Source organism: Halichoerus grypus, chromosome 1, assembly GCF_964656455.1.
Source record: "Halichoerus grypus chromosome 1, mHalGry1.hap1.1, whole genome shotgun sequence".
NCBI classification, from domain to species: Eukaryota; Metazoa; Chordata; class Mammalia; order Carnivora; family Phocidae; genus Halichoerus; species Halichoerus grypus.
In genome coordinates, this window is record NC_135712.1 from 202,771,291 (window position 1) to 202,793,408 (window position 22,118).

Below are 22,118 nucleotides of genomic sequence, written 5' to 3' on the forward strand. Positions count from 1 at the left end.
ATTCTGAATTTTTAAAAATGCTTGAGTATTTTTACACAAAAACCTTCCCATTATAAGGGATTAGAAGAATTAAGAAGTAGTTAGGAGTATGGGGCACCTGAGTGGCTCAGTCAGTTAAGCATCTGCCTTCATTCAGCTCAGTTCATGATCCCAGGGTCCTGGGATCCCACATCAGGCTCTGCTCAGTGGCGAGCCTGCTTCTCCTTCTGCTGCTCCCCCTGCTTGTGCGCACACACGTGCACTCTGTCTGGCAAATAAATAAAAACAAAACAAAACAAAACAAAACAAAACACAGTAGTTAGGAGTATAATGTAAAAGTCTTTAGGTGCTTTCTTACCCCTCAGAGGTAACCATATCTGTGGTGTTTTGTGAATCCTTCAGTTCTTCTATGATACGTTTATGTAATCCTAAATACTTACGTATTGATATATGTGTACACACACGTTTATGTGTATGTGTTTGTGCGTATATATATATATACGCACACACATATATATCTGGAGATTTAAATCTTGGTTTATTTTTATCTAGAGACTCAAACGTCAATATGTATCGTAGTCTCCTCAAGAAAGATGGGGGGTGGGAGCTGTACTAGGAAACCAGCAGGATGCTAGATGGTTCCGGAACCACCACTTTGTCACAGAGCTAGGTCCATTGATTGGCCTTTCACTGTGTCTGTTCTAGTCTGTATTGCTTTATAAGGCATCTGAAAATCCCGTTGTGCAGACTCCATCCACCACTCTTCCTAATGCTACTGCCCTAACCGTGCCAGCAATAGCCATCAATACCTGGATTATCCCAGTGGACTTTTTGCTGGAACATCCATATCCACTCTTGTACCTGGTGGTCAATTCCCTGCAATAGCCTGTGAAGTCGCCCCTTTGCTCTGAACCCCTTCATGGCTTTCCATCTTGTTCAGAGTAAACTATAGAGTCCCATTGAGGGCCTGACTTGATCTGTTACCCCCATTCTGTTCACATCCTCTAGCATAGTGGTTCCTTAACTTTGCTGCTTGTTAGAATCATCTGGGGACCCTTTAAGATTTTATTTATTTATTTATTTATTTATTTATTATTTATGAGAGAGCGAGCGCGCGCGCAAGCTAGAGAGCACGCTCATGTGCATGGGGAGGGTCAGAGGGGGAAGGGGAGGGACAAGCAGACTCCACAATGAGCGTGGAGCCCGACGTGGAGTTCAGTCTCATGAACCTAAGATCGTGAACCAAAATCAAGAGTCTGACACTCAGCCGACTGAGCCACCTAGACAACCCCCTGGGGACCCTTTTAAAAACCCTAATGCCCAGGCCACACCCCATCCCAATTAATTAAATCAGAATGCCTGGGGATCCCCAAGGACTCCAGTGTGCAGTAGAGTTTAGGAGCCACCTTCTTACCACTTTGCCGCCGTTACTCTCTTCCATTCTGGCTACACTTGTTCCCTGCTAGTCTTACCTCAGGGCTTTGTCCTGATGCTCCCTCTGCCTGGAAAGCTTCCCCCGTAACTGCGCAGTCTGGCCCCCGACACCAGGCCTGTCTGCACAAATACACTGTTGTCAGAGCAGCTTTCCTTGGCCGGCCTGTCTGAAAACGGCTCTCCCTCTTCATGTTCTGGCCTGCTTGATATTTCTTATTGGCACTTTTGTACATGTGATGGATTTTTGTTTATTGTTTGGCTCCCTCAACTGATAAATCCAGGGGAGTAGGGATTTTGTTGTCTCCTTTCCCTGCTATATAACTCCATTGCCGGGGCACCCGGGTGGCTCAGTCAGTTAAGCGGCTGCCTTCAGCTCAGGTCATGGTCCCAGGGTCCTGGGATCGAGCCCCGCATCAGGCTCCCTGCTCGGCAGGAACCCTGCTTCTCCCTCTCCCACCCCCCTGCTTGTGTTCCCTCTCTTGCTGTGTCTCTCTCTGTCAGATAAATAAATAAAATATTAAAAAAAAAAAAAAAAACTCCATTGCCTAGAGCAGTGCCCACACACAGTAGTTGCTCAGCAAGTACTTGTTGAACAAATAAATTTGGGTTTATATAAAGCTTTAGCTTCTTGTGGTCTCTTCGCCCATACTACTCCCTGGCATCTCTCTCCCTTTTCTTTTATTTGACGTCTTGACTAGGTAATATTTTGATTCATAAGCTAGAAAGTTAGAAAGCTACTCTGCAAAGTCTCCCTGAGGCCTGCTGTTCCCATGTTCCTGGTTTCTTACAGAGTTTCTTTGTGTGTGAATAAGCAAATGCAAATTCAGGTTCCTATTTTTCTCATTTCTATTTTCTCATTTCTACACATACTGTTCAATTTTCATTGTGGCCTCTCTTGCTGCGGCTTGTTTAGCTTCTGTGTTCTCTTACCTGTTTTAGTCTGTTTTTTCAGAGGATTGGTTGGCCCAGTGGACCTTTGCAGGGAGCCTGGCTGCCACCTTTGGGTCAGCTGCTCGGCTGTGGTTGGCTGTGGTGGGTGTAGTGTCTGACGTGGCTCCTGCCTCCGTGGCCCTGTGACCTAACACTTTCTCCTCCGAGGGAGGGAGGGCAGGCAGCCTCCAGAGAAACTGTCTACTGTGTGCTAGAAGTAGAAATGTACAAGTGTTCCAGTTGTAGTAAAGAAGCCCAGGGTATTTGGGGACCAGACACCCTTTCCTGAGTCAAAAAGAGGGCTTATAAAACAGATGCCTGCAGAGCCAGGACAAGAAGGCCGAGTGAATGAGGAGCACCACTGCCCAGCCTCTGTGCACTGTCATCCAGGCACATGCAGGCCTGGTGCTTGTAGGTATTCTGTTTTTAGAATTTGTAAATCCAGATTTTTAAGTAAAGACACACACATTTTAAATGTTAGAAACAAACACAAATTTTTTAAATGCATTCTGGCAAATAAAGGACCCCTGCTGGCTGGTGGTGTGTGGACTGCCTTTTTGCAACCTCTGGTCTAAGTTACCTTTTTGTTCCTCTTTGGATCATCTATTTCAGATCTTCTAAGGACAGTCCCAAGAGCCAGAGCAGATATGTATGATGACATTCCTAGTGACAGCAGATATACTCTGGCTGGATCTGTAGCCCACCCTCGAGACACTGGAAGAGAAAGCCTGAGAGGTGATGTATTTCCAGGACCTTCCTTCAGATCAAGCAATCCTTCTGTAAGTGAAGACAACTACTTTCGCAAAGAGTGTGGCCGGGATTTGGAATTTTCCCACCCTGATTCCCGAGACCAGGTTTTTGGCCACCGGAAATTGGGACATTTCCGATCTCAGGACTGGAAATTTGCACTCCGTGGCTCTTGGGAACAAGACTTTGCCCACTCCGTTTCTCAAGAATCCCCTTGGTCACAGGAGTATAATTTTGGTCCTTCTGCACTACTGGGGGACTTTGGTTCCTCCAGGCTGATTGAGAAAGAGTGTTTGGAGAAAGAGAGTCGGGATTACGACGTGGACCGTCCAGGGGAGGCAGACTCTGTGCTCAGGGGCAGTGCCCAAGTCCAGGGCAGAGGCCGAGGTCTAAACATCGTTGACCAGGAAGGGGCCCTTTTAGGGAAGGGAGAGACTCAGGGCCTGCTCCCAACTAAAGGGGGAGTCGGGAAACTTGTCACACTAAGAAGTGTGAGCACAAAGAAAGTACCCACTGTAAATCGTATTACTCCCAAAACTCAGGGCACCAACCAAATCCAGAAAACCACCTCAAGTCCTGATGTAACCCTGGGGACAAACCCAGGGACAGAAGATATCCAGTTTCCCACTCAGATCCCTTTGGGGCTCAATTTGAAGGATATTCGGCTCCCCAGAAGAAAGATGAGCTTTGACCTCATAGATAAGTCTGACGTTTTTTCAAGATTTGGGATAGAAATAATCAAATGGGCAGGATTCCATACCATAAAAGATGATGTTAAATTTTCCCAGCTTTTCCAGACTCTCTTTGAACTCGAAACCGAAACCTGTGCTAAAATGCTCGCTTCGTTCAAATGCTCCTTAAAACCAGAGCACAGAGATTTTTGCTTTTTTACTATCAAATTTTTAAAGCACTCTGCTTTGAAAACACCCAGAGTTGATAACGAGTTTTTAAACATGCTTTTAGACAAAGGTGCTGTGAAGACCAAAAATTGCTTTTTTGAAATCATAAAGCCCTTTGACAAGTACATAATGAGGCTTCAAGACCGGCTCCTGAAGAGTGTAACACCCCTGCTCATGGCATGCAATGCCTATGAGCTGAGTGTCAAGATGAAGACCCTCAGTAACCCCCTGGACTTGGCTATTGCCCTGGAGACCACCAATTCTCTCTGCCGGAAATCTTTAGCCCTTTTGGGACAGACTTTCTCCTTGGCGTCTTCTTTCCGGCAAGAGAAAATCTTAGAAGCCGTGGGCCTCCAAGATATAGCTCCTTCTCCTGCCGCGTTTCCAAATTTCGAAGACTCTACTCTGTTTGGGAGAGAATACATCGATCACCTGAAGGCCTGGCTGGTCAGCAGTGGGTGTCCGCTCCAGGTCAAGAAAGCTGAACCTGAGCCAACCCAAGAGGAGGAGAAAATGGTTCCTCCGACCAAACCGGAAATTCAGGCCAAGGCTCCGAGTGGTCTGAGTGATGGTAAGGAAAGCACTGAAAGTTCCTATTTATTGTGATTAGTTTGTTTTTCATGTTTTCTTGTAATGTCTCTTATTTTCTTTGAGATTTTTGCACAGAAGTTTTTTAGCCAACTGGAAACAGAGTTTTAGTAGAAAACTCATATTGGCCAGGGTGCATGTCTGCTATACATTGTGAAAGCGTATATTAGGAATCTTCTGTCTACCACAGAAGTCCTTAGACATTTCTGGGTCACAGATTCCTTTGGGAATCTGATCAAAAGCTGTGGCCCTTGCCAGGAAAAATGCACACATATTTGTACACAATTCTGCCTGTGCTTTCTGGGGGGTTTGTACCATCCTGCAGCCAAGGTTAAGAAGCCCTTGTTATAGCATCTCCCTCCCCCCACCCTAAGGTATTAGTAGAGGGGAAAGTAAACACTGGGCACTGTCTCTGGGGAGTCCCCAGGCTCCTAAGCGACAGAAGTCTCAAAACCCAGCTCCTCCTGTGCCAGGATTAGGGGGATGGAAGAGACCCTAGCCCAGGGGAGTTGGGGAGGCCGTGTTTGAGCTGTGTTGAGGGACCAGCAGAGATCAGCCACGTCAGCCCAGGTAGTAGAAGCACCTTTCTACCCACTCACTTTTCTAGAACGGCTGAAAGTCGATAGATCAATTAGGTACATCTGGTAACCTGCAGTTAAGGAGTCAGCTTTGGGGAGGTTCCAGAAAGGCCAAGAAAGAGGTAATACTAAGAAAAAAAAACAACAACAGAGGTATTATAAACATTTGGCTGTTTGGTGTCCTCTCTCCCTCTTAGCACCCAGGTTGGATGCTCTCCTAGCCCAGACATCCCAGAGGTCATGAGCATATGTGGTGCCCATGTGACCCACGATGAAGCACTTTCCCCCCCTTCACCTCAGGAGGAAGTCCCTTTCCCCACAAGGCAGGTTTCAGCTTCCATTGCCCCAGCCAAGTGGGAAAGCCTTGTTTGTCCCTGAATCTCTTTACTCCTCTACACCCTTATGCAGCCCTGATTACATCAGGCACTGGGTAGGTCCCACCATGGATGGGCAGCCACAGCCACTCCTGGAGAGGGAGCCTTCCAGAAGTGGGCTCAGGGCTGAAGCAGGACCCCTCCTCCCCACACCCCTCATAGTGGAGTGGAAAGTCAGGGTCATGATGATACTGAAGCACTTTGTTTGAAGGAGGAAAAAAACACCCATAACCTAAAGTTGCCTACCACTCTTTTCTGGTTTTGTTGCTATGCGGGTGCACCCATAGCACCAGTATTGCTGTGCTGAAAACACTACAGTCTATTCTTTTATAGGATCATCAAAGGCCTTTTTCTGTGTTTCAGCAGCATTTGCTGCATCATGATACTGACCTAACGTAAATTACCTCACCCTTCCCTTCATGTGGGACTGTGCTGCCTTTTACTAGAGGCCTCTGAGGCTGAGCAGAGCTGGGTTCCCTTGTAATTGATGTCTGCAAGCCTGGGCTGTCTGGACAGCAGGTAGATGGCACCAGCGCCCGTGTCTCATGGGGTATGCCCTGCCAGTGCTCGCATTACTGTCAGAAATGCGGAGATGACATCTTCAGTTGAATGTTTTGGTTACTGCTATTGTTATTTTTTATTTTTTAGTTCCCCTCTATAGAATGTGGTCAGGGGAAGAGGATTGTGGGGCCAAAGCTGGGACGCTTGCTTATGGTTACCTTCTCGAGAGATGGTTGCAGTGATCCACAAATTACGTTGTTTTTCAAAGCTTCCAACTCTGAACCTTTTATTCTTTGGTAGGATTGTGTAAAACCAGCAATTCTGTAGGATGAGAGCCGATAACAAAAAAAAAAAAAAAAAGGAAAGGAATTTCAAAGGGGAAATAATTGCAATAGCATGACAATTGAAGAATCCATTTAGCCGGTGTAAAGAGCTCACACTGAGGTTTAAAATAAGTTTAAAGCTGCAACTGAGACATAAGCAAGGACTGGACGTGCAGTTACTCCACAGAACAAACTGGAAAACCTCTCCAGTTCAGGAGTGGTTTTTATCGAGTGACTAAATAAACAGACCATTCTGTGCAATTAAAACTAGCAAATATCAGAAAACTAAACAGTCTTATTAATTGAGGGCCAGCTGCTCTTCTGTGTTGCCAGTGGCGTTGTAAATTGAAACTCATTAAGGAGGGGCGCACCTGGGTGGCTCAGTCAAACATCCGACTTTTGATCTCAGCCCAGGTCTTGATCTCAGGGTCCTGAGTTCAAGCCCCCTGTTGGGCTCCACACTGGGCCTGGACCCTACTTAAAAACAAAAACAAAAAACACACACTTCATATTGAAGGAAATTTACACTTTAAGAAATGTTTTTCTTTTCATGTATTCAGCAAATATTTTCTGTGAACACCTATCCTAGGGCCACTGACTTTTTTGATTAGGGAATTTTTCTTTGCAAATCTATATGTTTTCTGATTATAAAACACATGCATATTTATTTTTTATAGATAAAGCACAAAGAAAATGAAGTCTCTGGTAAATCTACCCATAGATAATATCTATTAACATTCTGACATATTTCCTTCTTTTTTTCTCCACGTGTCCGTATTTGTGTATCTTTTCTTCGCTCCTTCATATTGGGAATCATAATCTAGATTTTTTTTTATGTATTTTATACCGAGTTCCTTTTTTTTTTTTTTAAAGATTTTATTTCTTTATTTGACAGAGAGACACAGCGAGAGAGGGAACACAAGCAGGGGGAGTGGGAGAGGGAGAAGCAGGCTTCCACGGAGCAGGGAGCCCGATGCGGGGCTTGATCCCAGGATCCTGGGATCATGACCTGAGCTAAAGGCAGACGCTTAACGACTGAGCCACCCAGGCGCCCTACTGAGTTACATTTTATATCTTTATATGTTTTTCACTTAATATGAACATTCCAGTTAAGCAATACCTGACAAGCAGAATAGAATTGCTACATATCATTTCCTTCTGTAGAATATATGCATATATTGTTCTGTACAGTCACTATAAGCTTGTGACTTTCTCTTCTAGTGGTTATGCTGTTCTGTCTTTTGGGATGATATTTTGGGTATTGGTTTTTAGAATACCATGCTGCTCTCCTCTTTTCAATGCTGATTTCTCTTGAATGAGGATTTTGGTCACTGGTGCCTGCTTAGGTTCCATCCTAAGCCTCTGACTCCATCCTGGTCATCCCAGGCCCCATGTGGTCCAGTGTGTTTCTCAGAAAAGCCCTCTTGTGTGTTCCAGCAGTCCCCCAGCGAGCAGATCACAAGGTGGTGGACACAATCGACCAGCTGGTCACTCGTGTTGTTGGAGGCAGCCTATCTCCCAAAGAGAGAGCTCTTCTCAAGGAGGACCCTGCTTACTGGTAGGTCTTTAAATGTTGGCCCTCCGAATCCCTCCCATAGAACACACGGCAAAATTTGTGTCTTGATGGTGTCCAACACAGAGGGTGAGGTATTAATTTTGAGGAGTGGTGTTAGCCAGTGGGAACAGCATGAGAGAGGGTTGGGTTCACTGACATTCAATTCCCAGCCCTGCTGCCACCCTGCCATGTGGCCTTCTCTTGTCCGATCCAGGAGCCCCTCGTGCCTCTGTGCTGGCTTAAGGATGAGGTGAGAGGTGCATGCAGAAAGCACATGAAGATAAGGGATGGGTCACAGCAGTTGTTTGTGACTTACTGCTACTGTTTGTTCAACTCTCTTCTCCTTTTGCCTTACTGCCTCTTCACACGAATGGAGCAAGTTTTTAAAATTAAGGTTTTCAGCATAAATGCAATACTTGTTTATTAGAGGAAGTTGAGAACAAGGGTGAAGCCCCTCGTATGCCCACCGACATCTACTGCCAGTTTTGCCTGTTTGCTTCCAGTCTCTCTGCCCACTGAGGGCTATTTGGGTTTTTGTTTAATATAGCTGTGATTTTACTATGATATAATATATCCTGCTCTTTTGGGGTTTATGTATTTATTTTTTCTGCTCATTTTATTTTATTTTATTTTATTTTATTTTAAGATTTTATTTATTTATTTGAGAGAGAATGAGATAGAGAGAGAGCATGAGAGGGGGGAGGGTCAGAGGGAGAAGCAGACTCCCTGCCGAGCAGGGAGCCCGATGCGGGACTCGATCCCGGAACTCCAGGATCATGACCTGAGCCGAAGGCAGTCGCTTAACCAACTGAGCCACCCAGGCGTCCCTCTGCTCATTTTAGATAACACCGGAAAATGCTCGTATTCTTTATTTTTCATAAATATTTTCAGACAGCTGCGTTTATTAGTCCATAGAGGAGGTGGCCAGAGTTTAGTTAGCCATCCCTCTCTGGTTAGACTTTCAGAATGATTTTGATTGTATACTGTTTCAAACTGCTTCAGCAAATGGCTTAATGCAGCCTATTTTCTTGTGTGTTTAGGATTATCTCTAGATTGCTGCAAGTGGAAAATGTTCATACTTTAACTTTTTTTAAAGATTTATTTCTTTATTTATTTTTAAAGATTTTATTATTTATTTGAGAGAGAGAGAGCATGTGAGCAGGGGAGGAACAGAGGGAGAGGGAGACAATTTCCAGCAGACTCCGCACTGAGCACAGAGCCCGATGCAGGGCTTGATCCCAGGACCCCGAGATCATGACCTGAGCCAAAATCAAGAGTTAGATGCTCAACCAGCTGAGCCACCCAGGTGCCCCTGCCTTTTTTTTAAATCATAAAAGTGGCATATGTCCATTGTAAAAATAGAAAAAAGTAATAAGGTAAAGATACTGTCACTCAGAGCTCCACCACTTCTCCCTCTCAGTGTGTCCTAGGTTTCAAACCTAACATCACTGTCCCTTTAGCAGTGGGTACGTGCTCTTCCTTTGTACACAGGTACCCTAGCATACTCAACCATTGCCCATTGATGAGTTCTTAGATTCTTTCCAGTTTTTCCCTACCGTAAATACCATTATGATGAACAATGTTTTCTGTTTATTTCTGTCTACATTTCTGGCAGTTTGTTAGGGTAGTATCTGGGAGTGAAATTGCTGGGTTAAGGAGAAAATTAACTTTACAGGCCTTTGATCTCTGTCGCTTTTTCTCAGCTGCAGCATGATTGACCTTTGAGACTGGATAATCCTCTGGTGGGGACTGTCCTGCACTTTGCAGGATATTTATTAGCATCCTTTGCCTTCCCCCTTACACTGGATGCCAGTAGAATCCTCCATCCCAGAAGCTGGCCACTGGGGGCAGGAGTTGCCCCTGGTGGAAGCCATCGTTCTTTATCATCAGGTTACTTTCTGTGGGTTATCTGTCCCAGTTGACACCTGCTGCCACTCTGTAAGCATGCCATGCCCTAACCTGTGTTTTGACTTAAAGATAATTTCATGGTGTGATGTTTTACCTCGTATTCCTTTGTTAATTAACAAAGATTATATGTTTCCTCATTGTACGTCTAGTTGTAGTTCCTTTTTTTTAAGTGTCTATTCAGGTCTTGTGTGATCAATATCACACCCATACTGGACTCAGAATTCTTGCTGTTGTAATTACTAAAAATGCTTGAAAGGCATAAATTGCTACGTAACAGTACTAGAGTTTTGGTCTTAACCAGCATGATTTACCAGGGGGAAGGGTTGGAGCTTATATGGTTTTATTTTTACAGAATTCTCAGACTCATTTGTATTATTTTCATATTTAGAATGAGGTGGGCATATAACTTAAAAGTGAAAAAAAAAAAAACAGCCCAATAAGCAAATTGTTCCATCATAATTTATTGAAAACTTTATTATCAAACACTTTTTGCTTTCTCTGCACTTGGTACTATTCTCGGCCCTTTTCTGATTTAAGCACTAGCTGACTGAATCCTCATAAACCTTGTGAGGCAGGTATGTTGTCATCCTTATTTTACAGATAGGAGACTTGAGGCTCAAAGAGGCCTCTTACCTAAAGAGTGCAAAGCTAGTGAGATAGAGTTGAGATTCTCATCCAGGTTCTTGCTCTCAATCTGTGTGCGTGCTGAAGGAAGGAAGCTAGATAGCCTCAGATTGACAGGTGAAAGCAGAGACCAAACCCTCTTGGGTAAAGTACTCTCCAGACTTGAAAGGCTCGGGCAATTTCCAGGTGATTGGGCTGGAGGGAAAGGGGACCCCGAGAAGAGGGACATGTGCCTCTGCATCATGACCAGCTGGGCTCATGATCACTGATGGCCAGTGGTAACAGACAAAACCATAACCAGAGTTGTACATATGGGAGGTGGGGTACAAAATCAGAAATAAGCATTGAATTAGAAATCAAATATTTGAGAAAAATGAACATCATGAAGGAAAGTCACCAAACTCAACAAATAGAGCTGACACCTGAGAAGACTGAGTTACCATAAGAAAAAAAGTTAGTGTAAAAATATATGTGTGTGGTTAACAGTCTTCTGTGGATAATAGTATATTGTATCCATGAAACAGGAGCTTTTTGTTTTTGGAAAAGAACCTGTTAAAGATCTTGGAAATTGGGCGCCTGGGTGGCTCAGATGGTTAAGCGTCTGCCTTCGGCTCAGGTCATGATCCCAGGGTCCTGGGATCGAGTCCCGCATCGGGCTCCCTGCTAGGCGGGGAGCCTGCTTCTCCCTCTGCCTCTGCCTCTCTGACTTTCATGAATAAATAAATAAAACATTTATTAAAAAAAAAAAAAAGATCTTGGAAATGAAGTCTGATTGTTGAAATAAAAATCCCAGTGGTTGGCTAGAATAGACCCAGATGAAGAAGAGATTAGGGAGCTGGACTCAGACTTGACTCCTGGAAAACTCCTTCAGAAGGAATTACCAGAGACTATCAGAGGAAAAGATGTGGTGCCAAGAAAGAATGATAAGAAACTAGTAAGGTTAGGGCTTTGGTGTGTACATTAGAATTCTTAAAGGAGTCCGTGTATGTAGTTTATAAAAATCAGTTGAATTAAGAAACGCAAAATGTTTCCGCTTTGACCAGTTCCCATGCCAGTTCTACTCGCAGTCAGTCTCTTTTGGTATTTTAAACTTCTAAATTATCTCTTGATGATAAGCCTGTGTTGCTCTTCTTTGATCTATCAGTTTTAGCCATCACTGTTGAAATCCTATGAAGATATGTGAGGATTTAGCTCTCTCTCCTCTCAGTCACTCATCAGAAAACCACCTTCTTGCTAGGCTCCAGTGCTGTGTTAGGTTCTTTTTATTAGTTAGTAAAAGTTCAGACCTTAGGAAACACGTAAGAAGGCTTTGCGTTATCTCAGCCCTTCAAGGAACAGCAGAGATTTGCGATTTCTACCTCCCTACAAGGAGGAGCAAACACTGGTTTGTTCACAGCTGGGCCTTGTGGACAGAACTGGCCACTGCCACTCACTGAGGCGGCCTGCACCTTCTGGTGCCCTAAAATAAAAATAGTAGTGCAGACACCCACTGCAGCTTTGCTTCCTTGTCAGGAGCACCCGTTCGCAAAGCTTCCTCCATTCTCTATGAGAGAGATTGCAAAGCAGCAGGCCCATAGAATGGTCCCAAGGATGTAAGATGTAGAAGTGAAAGAATATGTCACTTTGTTTTTCCCATCTTCTAAGTTGTCCCTTCAGAGTGGGATGGTCCTGACCCTTGCTGGACTATGCCCTACAGGGACAGCCACCATGTCCACATGTTTACAGACTGAGGAAAAAGCATGTGGGCTTGAATCTCTCTTGGCTGGCCCCAGCAGGATTGTCCAAGGGCCTCAAAGCAAATACAAGATCTAATTAATTGATGCTGGGGTGGGGGGGCGGACATGGACCCTAAAACCCCAGATAATCTAGATAATGTAAGGTGGTAAGTAGCGGGAAAGAGATGGATACTAAGGTTCTTGTCCTGTTAAAAGTGAGGATATAGGGACGCCTGCGTGGCTCAGTCAGTTAAAGCATCTGCCTTTGGCTCAGGTCATGATCCCAGGGTCCTGGGATCAAATTCCGCTTCAGGCTCCTTGCTCAGCAGGGAGCCTGCTTCTCCCTCTGCCTGCCACTCCCCCTGCTTGTGCTCTCTCTCCCTCTCCCTCTCTCTCTCTCTGACAAAAAAAAAAGTGTGAGGATATAGCTAGTGACTAGTTCTGAACACAGAAAATAATAGTTTAAATGTATATTAATCTGATTAGCCAGTAAAGACATAGAAGTGGGATTTATAACTTCCACACTACTATAGAGGGTGAAGCCAAAAAGAAAATGTATTCATCCCAATGAAAAGCAAGAAAGGGAAAAAAAATAAAAAAGGAGGGCAAATAGGAAACGAGTACAATGGTGCCACCTTTACCAGGGAGTTGGGTTTAAAAGTACCAACTATTGCTTCCTCTCAGAGATAAATAAAACAGAGTGGGGGAAAAAATGGAAAATGACATACCAAGCAAAGGCTATCAAAAAAAAAAAAAAAAAGAGGTATATAAAAGTCATTTCAGACAAAACAGAGAAAAGCATAAAAGGGGGCAAAGTAGGCTACTGACCAGGCACAGTCATCATGGAGCCCAACACAGGTCTCGAACTCACAACCCTGAGATCAAGACCTGAGCCAAAACCGAGTCATACGCTTAGCCAACTGAGCCAGCCAGGCACCCGAATAGTTGGGAATCTTGATGCCTGAACTACGTAGCTTAGAGCTGTGTAAATAAACAACACTTAGAAATATAAGAGGAATTGATCGATCTATATCATGGCAGGAGGCTTGAATATAATTCTCTGAAATGGGTAGATGTCATCCAAATAAGAGGATATTTAGAACACAGTGAATGGGCATAAACAGGTAAAGATGATGTGCTAATGTTTGTTGAGCAGTTAGTGAATGCCACACAGTATTTAAAGCATTTTTCTTACAATGGAAAGTGTGTAACTCAAGCCTCACAACAACGTGATGAAGTAATTTATTACTATCTATCCCTCTTACAGATAGAGGAACTGAGGCACAGAAAAGTTCAGTAAATCTCATGGCTAGTAAGTGGCCATGCTGGGATTTGAACCCAGCAGGCTGGCTTGGGAATGTTCTGTGCTCTCAATGTTGTGTTCCATTAGAACTTGGGGAGACTGACATCCTCAGACTGCAGTTGGCATCAGAACGCTCCAGGGGAAAGGGGTTTGTATCCTGGGGCTCTGGGTCACCTGGGTGCTGACTCCCGCTTTCTGCCCTGGGTGAGGGGTACCCTTGCTGGGGCTGCGTTTCACAGGAGAACCAGACCGTCTGTTCCTTTATGTGGGAACCCTTGCTCGTTAGGGTGCAGGACGCTGCTGCTGGCCCGGCAGAGTGCGTGGGGCAGCAGCGGAGCCAGCGTGCAGCCTGTGTCCTCAGACCCAGCCGGACCTTAACCGCAGATGGCAGCATCGAGAGCTGCGCACGGAGCTACCCCCCAGGGGCCCCCCGCGGTACGCCGTGCTGCCGGCACCCTGCTTCACGCAGCCAGCTGGCTCCTGTCACTGGTGATCGGGAACTGCACCTAGGAAAGCGGCCTCTTAACGTCAGGCAGACTGAAGGACGCCTGAAATGCTGCCCTGCCCACCAAACAGTAGTCATTCTTCTTGAACACAAACTGAAATTGAACATTCACGATCTCCTGTTATGTGTGAGGTCCCAGAGAGACTCTCCGCACATCCCAGGAAAGGAAAACCACATGGGCCACATTACACGATTGCCACGATGCATAAAAGTCAAAACCAGCACAACAGCCAAAATAAAACTTGCTTCTAAGTAACTTTTGAGTGAAGGGGAATGAGAACTGACTTTAGGAACTCCTCAGAAGGAGGTAGCAGGGGGCGCTCTGCACACTGGATGCGGCTGCAGCCATACGTAGAGGAAAGTGCAACGCAGGACACGTTTGTCAGATATGGAGTGAATGTAAGCATTCACCACATGAGGCCAGAAGGAAATGGCAAGAAAAGTCCAGACCCTAGAAGGGGAGGATTAATAGAGCTGAAAGAAGGTGCTAACGAAGTGGAAAACAGAGTAAAGAGTGTGTGAGTTCCCTCCATGCCCCTTACTGTCCATTCCCCAGGGCTAATCAAGTTAGCTTTATATTCTTGCGACGTCGACTCTGTGAGAAAAGCGAATGCACATGGATCTACGTACACAAAGCAGATTCATGTGGTCCACATCAGTGTTGGTGTTCTTCTGTAGCTTGCTGTCCTCTCTGACTGTATCGTGGATGTCTTTCTTTGTCGGCACTCGGGACTCAACCTCCTCTTTCCTATACTGTTTTTTTGTCTTTTTTTAAGATTTTATTTATTTATTTGTTTGACAGAGCGTGCACAAGCAGGGGGTGCGGCAGGGAGGGGAAGAAGCAGGCTCCCCGCTGAGCAGGGAGCCCGATGCGGGGCTCGATCCTAGGGCCCCGGGATCATGACCTGAGCTGAAGGCAGACACTCCGCCGACTGAGCCACCCAGGCGCCTCTGTACTGTTCTCGTTATGACTCTGGCACATGATTTCACAGCCATGGCACTCTGGCCTCGGTGGTGCAGTTGAAGCCAGGGTCTCTGAGTACTCCGCCTCACTGGGCTCTTTGAAGGGTGTAACCTCCCAAAAATGGCAACCACAAGCGACAGAGTGGCAGTGTCTCTGTGGCTCCAGAGTGATTATGTTACGAGGCTACTAGGAGTTGTGAGCACCTTCACCGCTGGGGATGGTGAAACCCAAGGAGGAACCGAACAGTGCTGGACCAGAGCTGCCACTGCCCTGCAGTTACTGTGGGCAGGACGGGGACCCGGGGGGTCCGTGGATCAGAGCCTCTCGGATGGCAGGGAGGCTGCCACTTGGAAAGGGTGTGAGAAATGGGATCGTAGCAACAATTCGGTACGTGTTGTTGTTTTAACCAATGTCCTTCTGTGCCTGTTTTGTTATGTAGGTTTTTGTCTGATGACAGTAGTCTGGAATACAAATATTACAAACTGAAGCTGGCAGAAATGCAGCGGATGAGCCACACCTTGCCAGGAGCAGATCAAAAGCCAACAGCGGCAGAGTGTGCGGTCCGGGCCATGCTGTATGCTCGGGCGATCCGGAGCCTCAAGAAGAGGCTCCTCCCAGGCCGGCGGCGGGGGCTGCTCCGCACCCAAGGGCTCCGGGGCTGGAAGGTGAGGAGAGCAACCACTGGGACCCAGACCCTCCTCTCCTCGGGCACCAGACTGAAACACCATGGCCGGCAGGCTCCAGGTTCATTGCAGGGAAAGCTGTCCCAGCCAGATGGAAATGAAACTGCCAAGGACTGCCCACCTGACCCGGCCGGATCCTCTCCTGGGGAGCCCAGCCCAGAAGCCTCGGGCCCATCCCCCAAGCCAGCAGGAGTGGGAGTCTCTGAAGCCCCTCAGACCTCCTCTCCCTGCCCATCTGCTGACGGTGGGTACTCACTCCCATCCCCCTCTTCTGGGCCCCAGCCCGGACTCTCCAACCTCCAGGGGTCCCTCAGGGTTGGGGGTGGGAGACCTGGGTGGTCTGAGCCATCTGTGCAGCAGGCAGGAGCAACAGGGACCTGGCCAGGACAGGTGCACGTGGAGGCACTCTCCTCTTATTTCCTAGAGGGGCTGGCCCTCGAGTCCTGTAGCCGGCTTCCTCCTGTCCAGGGGTCAAGCTGACTCACCATGCTCCCCCACCAGGTCCTCCTGCTGGCCACCCGGTTGTGCCCTGGGCCCATGCTTGGGGCTTTGAGTGCCTCCATCCATTTCTCACTCTGTTCTTGCTCCTCTTTACCTTCCGTAGGGCTGCCCTCGTCTCTCATTCTGCCTTTTCTTTCCCAAGGTCTCTGTTCCTTCCTTAGGGTTAGCTGACCTGCAGTTTCTTCTGGCCATTACCTTTTCTCTGCGACAGGCCTGCCCCCGACCAGTACTTCGCACTTACCACTAGGTGGGAATGGAGAGGGGAAACAAAGTCTCCACCACTGCTACATTCTCTAGCTTTTGCTGTATAAAGAGCCGTTCTGAGCTGTGCCTTCCATCGGGGTATCCAGTGCTCCAAGTCTGCTGAACTGGGCTGGGCCCACCCGTGTGTTTGTAGGCAGCAGCTGGTTGTGTGGGGCCATCGGCTGAGGTAACAGGGATGTCTGGGCCACATGCCTTTCGCCCCCTAGCAGCCAGCCTGGATTTGTTCACCTGACAGGGTTGGGCCTCCAGGAGGGCAGCGGAGGTGCTCAAGGCCTCTGAAGCCCAGGTTCCACACTGATGCCACCTTCTATCAGTCAGCGGGAGTCCCAGGGCCAGCCCCAGTTTTGGGGGGAGAGAAGAGAATCTCCTTCTGCTGGACAGAGCTACAGAGTCCCATGGCAAAGGGCAAGGATGCAGTGAGGGGACATGAGGGGCTGTCTTTATAATTAGTCTCCGTAACCACCCCCCCAAAGTTGAAATTGGAAGCAGCCGCTCAGAACTGACATGTGACAGTCACTTTGTTTTGTAGTTGACACGAAGACCATGGAAACTGCAGAGAAACTGGCCAGATTTGTTGCTCAGGTGGGACCAGAGATTGAACAGTTCAGCATAGAAAACAGCACCGACAACCCTGACTTGTGGTATGTAGCCATCGTGCCCTTTGAATTTGAGTGTGTTTACTCTATGAGTGTCCTGAGAGAGAGCCTGTGGGGTGGCCTGGCAGACACACTTCTGCCCCAGGAGGCACCCGAGGAAAAGTCGTGGCTTCACTTCTGCCAAGCTCAGGGCTGAGAGGGGAAAGCGTCTGCTTAGGGGTGTTGGGCGGTGCTGCCCTCATCTGGGGCATCAGAAAAAACCTGCCCTGGAGGGAAGTTTAAGCTGTATTTGAAGGTCAAGTGGGCTTTGATCAGGGGAAGGGGGAGAGAGCACCCAGCCAGAGAGGCTAATCGGTTCCCTAGAACCTTTGCAGAGGCCAAGTGGTGTGGGGTAGGGGGAGGAGGAGGGCGGTGCACTGTCCCTGGTCACACCAGTGCTCCGGGCAGTGATGGATGGGGTCCTGGTCCAGCTGTGGGCAGCAAGCACTTCCATGTAGTGGGGGCCTGGCATCCTTTTGCCAGGAGGGGGTGCTGTTACCCTTGCCATTCCTCAGATGGGGTGCCTAGTCAACACCACACAGCCTGCAGGTGACAGAACCAGGAGCCTGCTCTGCCTTGTGGGGCACAGGTTCACCTCCTTCAGGGGGAGGCTACCTGGGAGCCCCATGTTCCTGATACTGAGCCATAACCAGGTGGGGTTCCCATGCTGTTTAAATTGTATCCTCCCGGGCGCCTGGGTGGCTCAGTTGGTTAAGCGGCTGCCTTCGGCTCAGGTCATGATCCTGGAGTCCCTAGATCGAGTCCCACACCAGGCTCCCTGCTTGGCGGGGAATCTGCTTCTCCCTCTGACCCTCCCGACCCTCCCCCCTCTCATGTGCTCTCTCTCTCAGTCTCTCTCTCTCAGATAAATAAGTAAAATCTTTAAAAAAAAAAAAATTGTATCCTCCCGTTGGCTGGGAACTCTGGACCCTTGCCCTGCTCCTACCATGCTGGAGAGCCATGCCTAATTAAGTCTAATTAAGACTACGGTTGAAAACTACACATTTCCTAGAGCATTTCTGGGACCCAGTAGTGTGACCCAGCATGTTCTTCCAGCTTGTTGGGGACCTTGAGTAGGTTCTGCACTGGGCATGCCTCCTGCTTCCTGTGAGACCCAGACCAGCCTCGGGGAGCACTGACGGCTTCATGGGGGCTCAGCCCGGTTCTGCCTTTTACAGGCCTGGTGACCTTGGGGCCAGCTGGGCCTAGCACACCTCAGAGTTGGGCAGACCCGGTGAAGGGGACAGCTCCACTAAGGGCAGCCAGGAGCACTTCATCGGTTGTGGGTTTTTTGTTGTTGTTTTTTCCCCCAAAGGAGAATTCTGCATTATCCTGGCACTGCCGTGGTTTGGGTTTATTCGTCACCGTTTCTGACAGCCTTTTCTGAGCAATGTTCCTTAGGAGGCCCTGTCCCTTCGCTCCCCACACAGAGTCCCCCATTATTGTACAGCAACATTAGGTGGAGTGATTCACTCTGTCCCCCAGCCCAGTGCTCATAGAGCAGTTTGAGAATGGCTGCATCCAACAGCACACGTATTTAATAAAGGTCAAGGTGACTTTGTGTTTCTTTTCCTTTAGAAAGAGTATACCTCTAACGCTGTTTGAGTTGATTCTGTTTTTGTGTGTGGTTATGTCATCGATTTGACGTATAGTCAGGTTCATTTTTTCTACAGAGATTCAGTTTTAGGGCTATTTTTTTCTATCCTTTCAAATTTAATTTTAAAAATAAGTTCAGCATTTGCATGGTTCTAAAATAAAAATTACAAAAGGTAGGCTCAGAGAAGTCTCTGAGTGGGAATCCCTTCACCCATCAACAGGAAACCATTTCATTCAATTCTAGTGGATATGTGCATTTCCCCTTTTGTTCTTACATGTAACTTTTTATATGTAATAGACACTTTTGCACCTTGCTTTTTTCCCTTCACCACCTATCCAGAAGTCCCCTGTGCCTGTCCCACCTGTCCCCTCGTTCTCTTGTCCACTGTCATTCTCCATGTGCAGCCACACCAGGGTCACTCCCCAGCTATCGGCATTCATGTTGTTCTTACGGCCCCATCAAGTGGCCTTACGCACAATGACTCTGTGGAGAGAATCTTCATGTATCTTCCAGAAGGGGGACTGTGGGGTCCAAGGTCATTGCACATGTAATTTTGTTAAATAATGGAAATACCCCTCCCTGAGGGCCCCTCCCAAAGTAGTGTCCAGAGTACCTGTCCCCATCCCTCACCTTTTGGCATGCCTTAGAGTCAGTAGGATTCATGAGAAATTTCTTATTTCCACTGTGAAATTTTAGTTTCCATTTCTCTTATGAGTGAAATTGAACATCTTTTCATAAACTTGTGTCCTTTATTTTCATGTGAACTGTTCATTTGTCTCTTAAAAAAAGGTTTGTCCTTTAAAAAAGCTTGGTTGTAAATAGTTTGCATTTTTTTGAATTTTGTGTAAATGCAGCTTTTTCTCGCTTTTTGTCTGGTCCCTTTATTCAGCACAGTTCTCAGATTCAGCCATGTTTGTTGCATGTATCCCCAATTCATTCCTCTTTGCTGCTGAGTGTATCCCACTGTGTGGCTGGACCACAGGAAATACCAAGGAGAGGAAAGGCTGGCTCCATGGTGGGCCCACTGTTAACTTTTGAAGAAACTGCCAAGTTGCCTTTCCACGTGGTAGCACCATTTTGCATTTTTAGCAGCCTGGACGAGAGTTCCAGTTCCTCCCCACACAGCACTTGCTGGTGTCAGCTTTTTCATGTTAGCATCCCAATGCGGGGGGGGAGGGGGGCGGTGTCGCACTGTGGTCCTCATTTCTCCAAGGACTAGTGGTGCTGAGTGTCTTCAAGTGTACTTGTGTGCTTCCCATACTTAAGTGTTCATTTGGATCTTGGGTCCATCTTTTGATTCGGTCATTTATTTACTTATTAATCAATTTTGAGGGTTCGTTATACATTCTTTATAGGAGTCCTTTGTCAGATGTATGATTTGCAGATACTTTCTCCTGGTCTCTGACTGGTTTTCTCATTCTAGTTGTCTTTTGGAGGGCTCAAGTTCTTAATCTTTGCCCTTTTTTCTATTGGGTTTTTTGGACTTTTTCTTTCTCAATTTTTTTTTTTTTTGAAGATTTTTATTTTTGGGGTGCCTGAGAGGCTCAGTTGGAAGGGCATACAACTCTTGATCTTGGGGTTATGGAACCCCACATTGGGTGTAGAGATTAGTTTTGTTTTTTTCTTTTTTTTTTCTAACTTTTTATTTTTAAGCAGTCTCTATCCCTGACTTCATCAGATACCGTGTTTCTGGCCTTTGTCTTGGTGTTTCTGTCCGTGTGTCCAAGGACTGGTCCCACACTGTTGTGCCTTAGAGGCTTCATACACCTTGTAATGTCTGGTAAGGCCGGAACCCTTCACAGATTTTGTTTAGAGTTCTCCCAAATACCCTTACCTATTTATGTTTCTCTGTGAAGTCTAGAATCATGTTCAAACCCAGAAAAAAAAGATGGACATATTGAGATAGGCTTATGCATTAATATTTTAATTAGGGAAGAATTGACATCGTCATAGGTTGTTATTCTAGCCAAGAACAAGGGCTTCTTTCCTTGGGTCCAAGTGTATTTTGTGTCTTCATGCATGTTTTCAGTTTCTCACACTAGCCACAGCCCTGGGTCAGGGTGGCCGTGGGACTCTGAGGTTCCGAGAGGCAGTATTGCCACCACGTTGACTCAGCTTCACTGTAGAATGAGGGGCAGAAGGGACGCACCTTCCTCAGTCTCCTCCCTGTCAGTGTGAGAGGAACCAGGCAGTTACCCTGAGCGCACGGGAGTCCCAGAGTGGCTGGTGACAGACTAGAAGGGGATGAGGAGAGGGCCAGGTTAGATCTCTGGCTGCAGTGTTGGAGCTTTTTCCAGCACATTCCTTGGTCATTTCTGCATATCTTGTTCCTCTACCGCCCTCCCCTGAAAAGCAATGGGGACTCTTAACGTTCTGGCTCCTTTGTTAAATTGCTGCTACTCCTCAGACTTCTCTGTCTCATTGTGAAGCTGCACCATCAGCCATAGTTGGTAGAAAGAGGTCAGGTTATTTGTTGGTTCCACTCCCAGCTTTGTTGGATCTCTTCCGGATAATTTAGTAAATATGAATGTTCAGAGGACTCTCTGATTCACCAGTGTTTTTCATCCTTGCCCCAGGTTTCTCCATGACCAAAATAGTTCAGCCTTCAAATTCTATCGAAAAAAAGTATTTGAGTTATGCCCATCGATTTGTTTTACATCCTCTCCACTGAACCTCCACGCCGGTGAGAGCGCTGATTCTCAGGAAAGCCCCGTTGATCCCGTGGAAGGGGAAGGAGAGTTTGAAGATGAGCCCCCGCAGCACGAGGCTGAGCTGGAAAGCCCAGAGGTGATGCCTGAGGAGGATGAGGAGGACGAGGAGGATGAGGAGGAGGATGAGGAGGGGGGCGAAGAGGGCTCCACTCCTAGAGGGGCCTCCAGGTCAGCAGGAGGGGCGGCCAAGTCCGAGGGCTCTGAGGGCAGCCCCCCCACCGATGGCCTCCCGAGCGAGGCAGCTGAAGATGGCCCAGCTGGTGCACCTGCCCTGTCACAGGCCTCCTCGGGGGCCTGCTTCCCCCGGAAGAGAGTCAGCAGCAAGTCCTTAAAGGTCGGCATGATTCCAGCTCCCAAGAGGCTGTGCCTCATCCAGGAGCCCAAAGGTGAGTGCCAGACATTCATCATGGCTTCCCGAGCACGGGCTTCCGTTTAGCACTGAAGGAGGAACCGTGCTGCTCAGTTGTGGACCAGGAAAAGTTGTGGAGACCAGCTGATGTCACCTGACTGTGTGGAAGAATTTACTGGCCCTTAGCCCAGGCTTAGCCACAAGATGACCAGCCAGTCCCTGTCCCCCTTCCTGCCTCTGATTGCACCTACCAACCTGGACGTTACCTCCCCAAATCCCCCCCAGGGCCAACAGAACATGAGGTTCTTCGGTCTTGTGTTTTTAACCTAAACTAGTTCTGGTGGTTTTGCATACCCCTCCCACGTGCTCTGTGAAGCTCACCTCGCTGATGGCGTGAGGCTGGCAGTCCGAGGGCGCGCCGCTGCGTCAGTGTGGCAGCCGCGTGTTAGCG

At 47.3% G+C, this 22,118-nt stretch overlaps 1 protein-coding gene across 10 annotated transcripts in view; it reads left to right on the forward strand.

Moving 5' to 3' along the window:
- SUGP2 (SURP and G-patch domain containing 2) overlaps positions 1-22,118 on the forward strand; it is a 33,581-nt gene that overhangs the window by 2,976 nt on the left and 8,487 nt on the right. For 8 of the 10 annotated variants that reach the window (XM_078079377.1, XM_036093926.2, XM_078079354.1 and 5 more), the window contains 5 exons: positions 2,956-4,560; positions 7,791-7,911; positions 15,367-15,854; positions 16,905-17,016; positions 21,184-21,704. In XM_078079377.1, the coding sequence (XP_077935503.1) occupies positions 2,956-4,560; positions 7,791-7,911; positions 15,367-15,854; positions 16,905-17,016; positions 21,184-21,704 (2,847 nt within the window). The remainder of the gene's footprint in view (positions 1-2,955; positions 4,561-7,790; positions 7,912-15,366; positions 15,855-16,904; positions 17,017-21,183; positions 21,705-22,118) is intronic. The other 2 variants (XM_078079341.1, XM_078079338.1) reach the window with 2 other exon arrangements.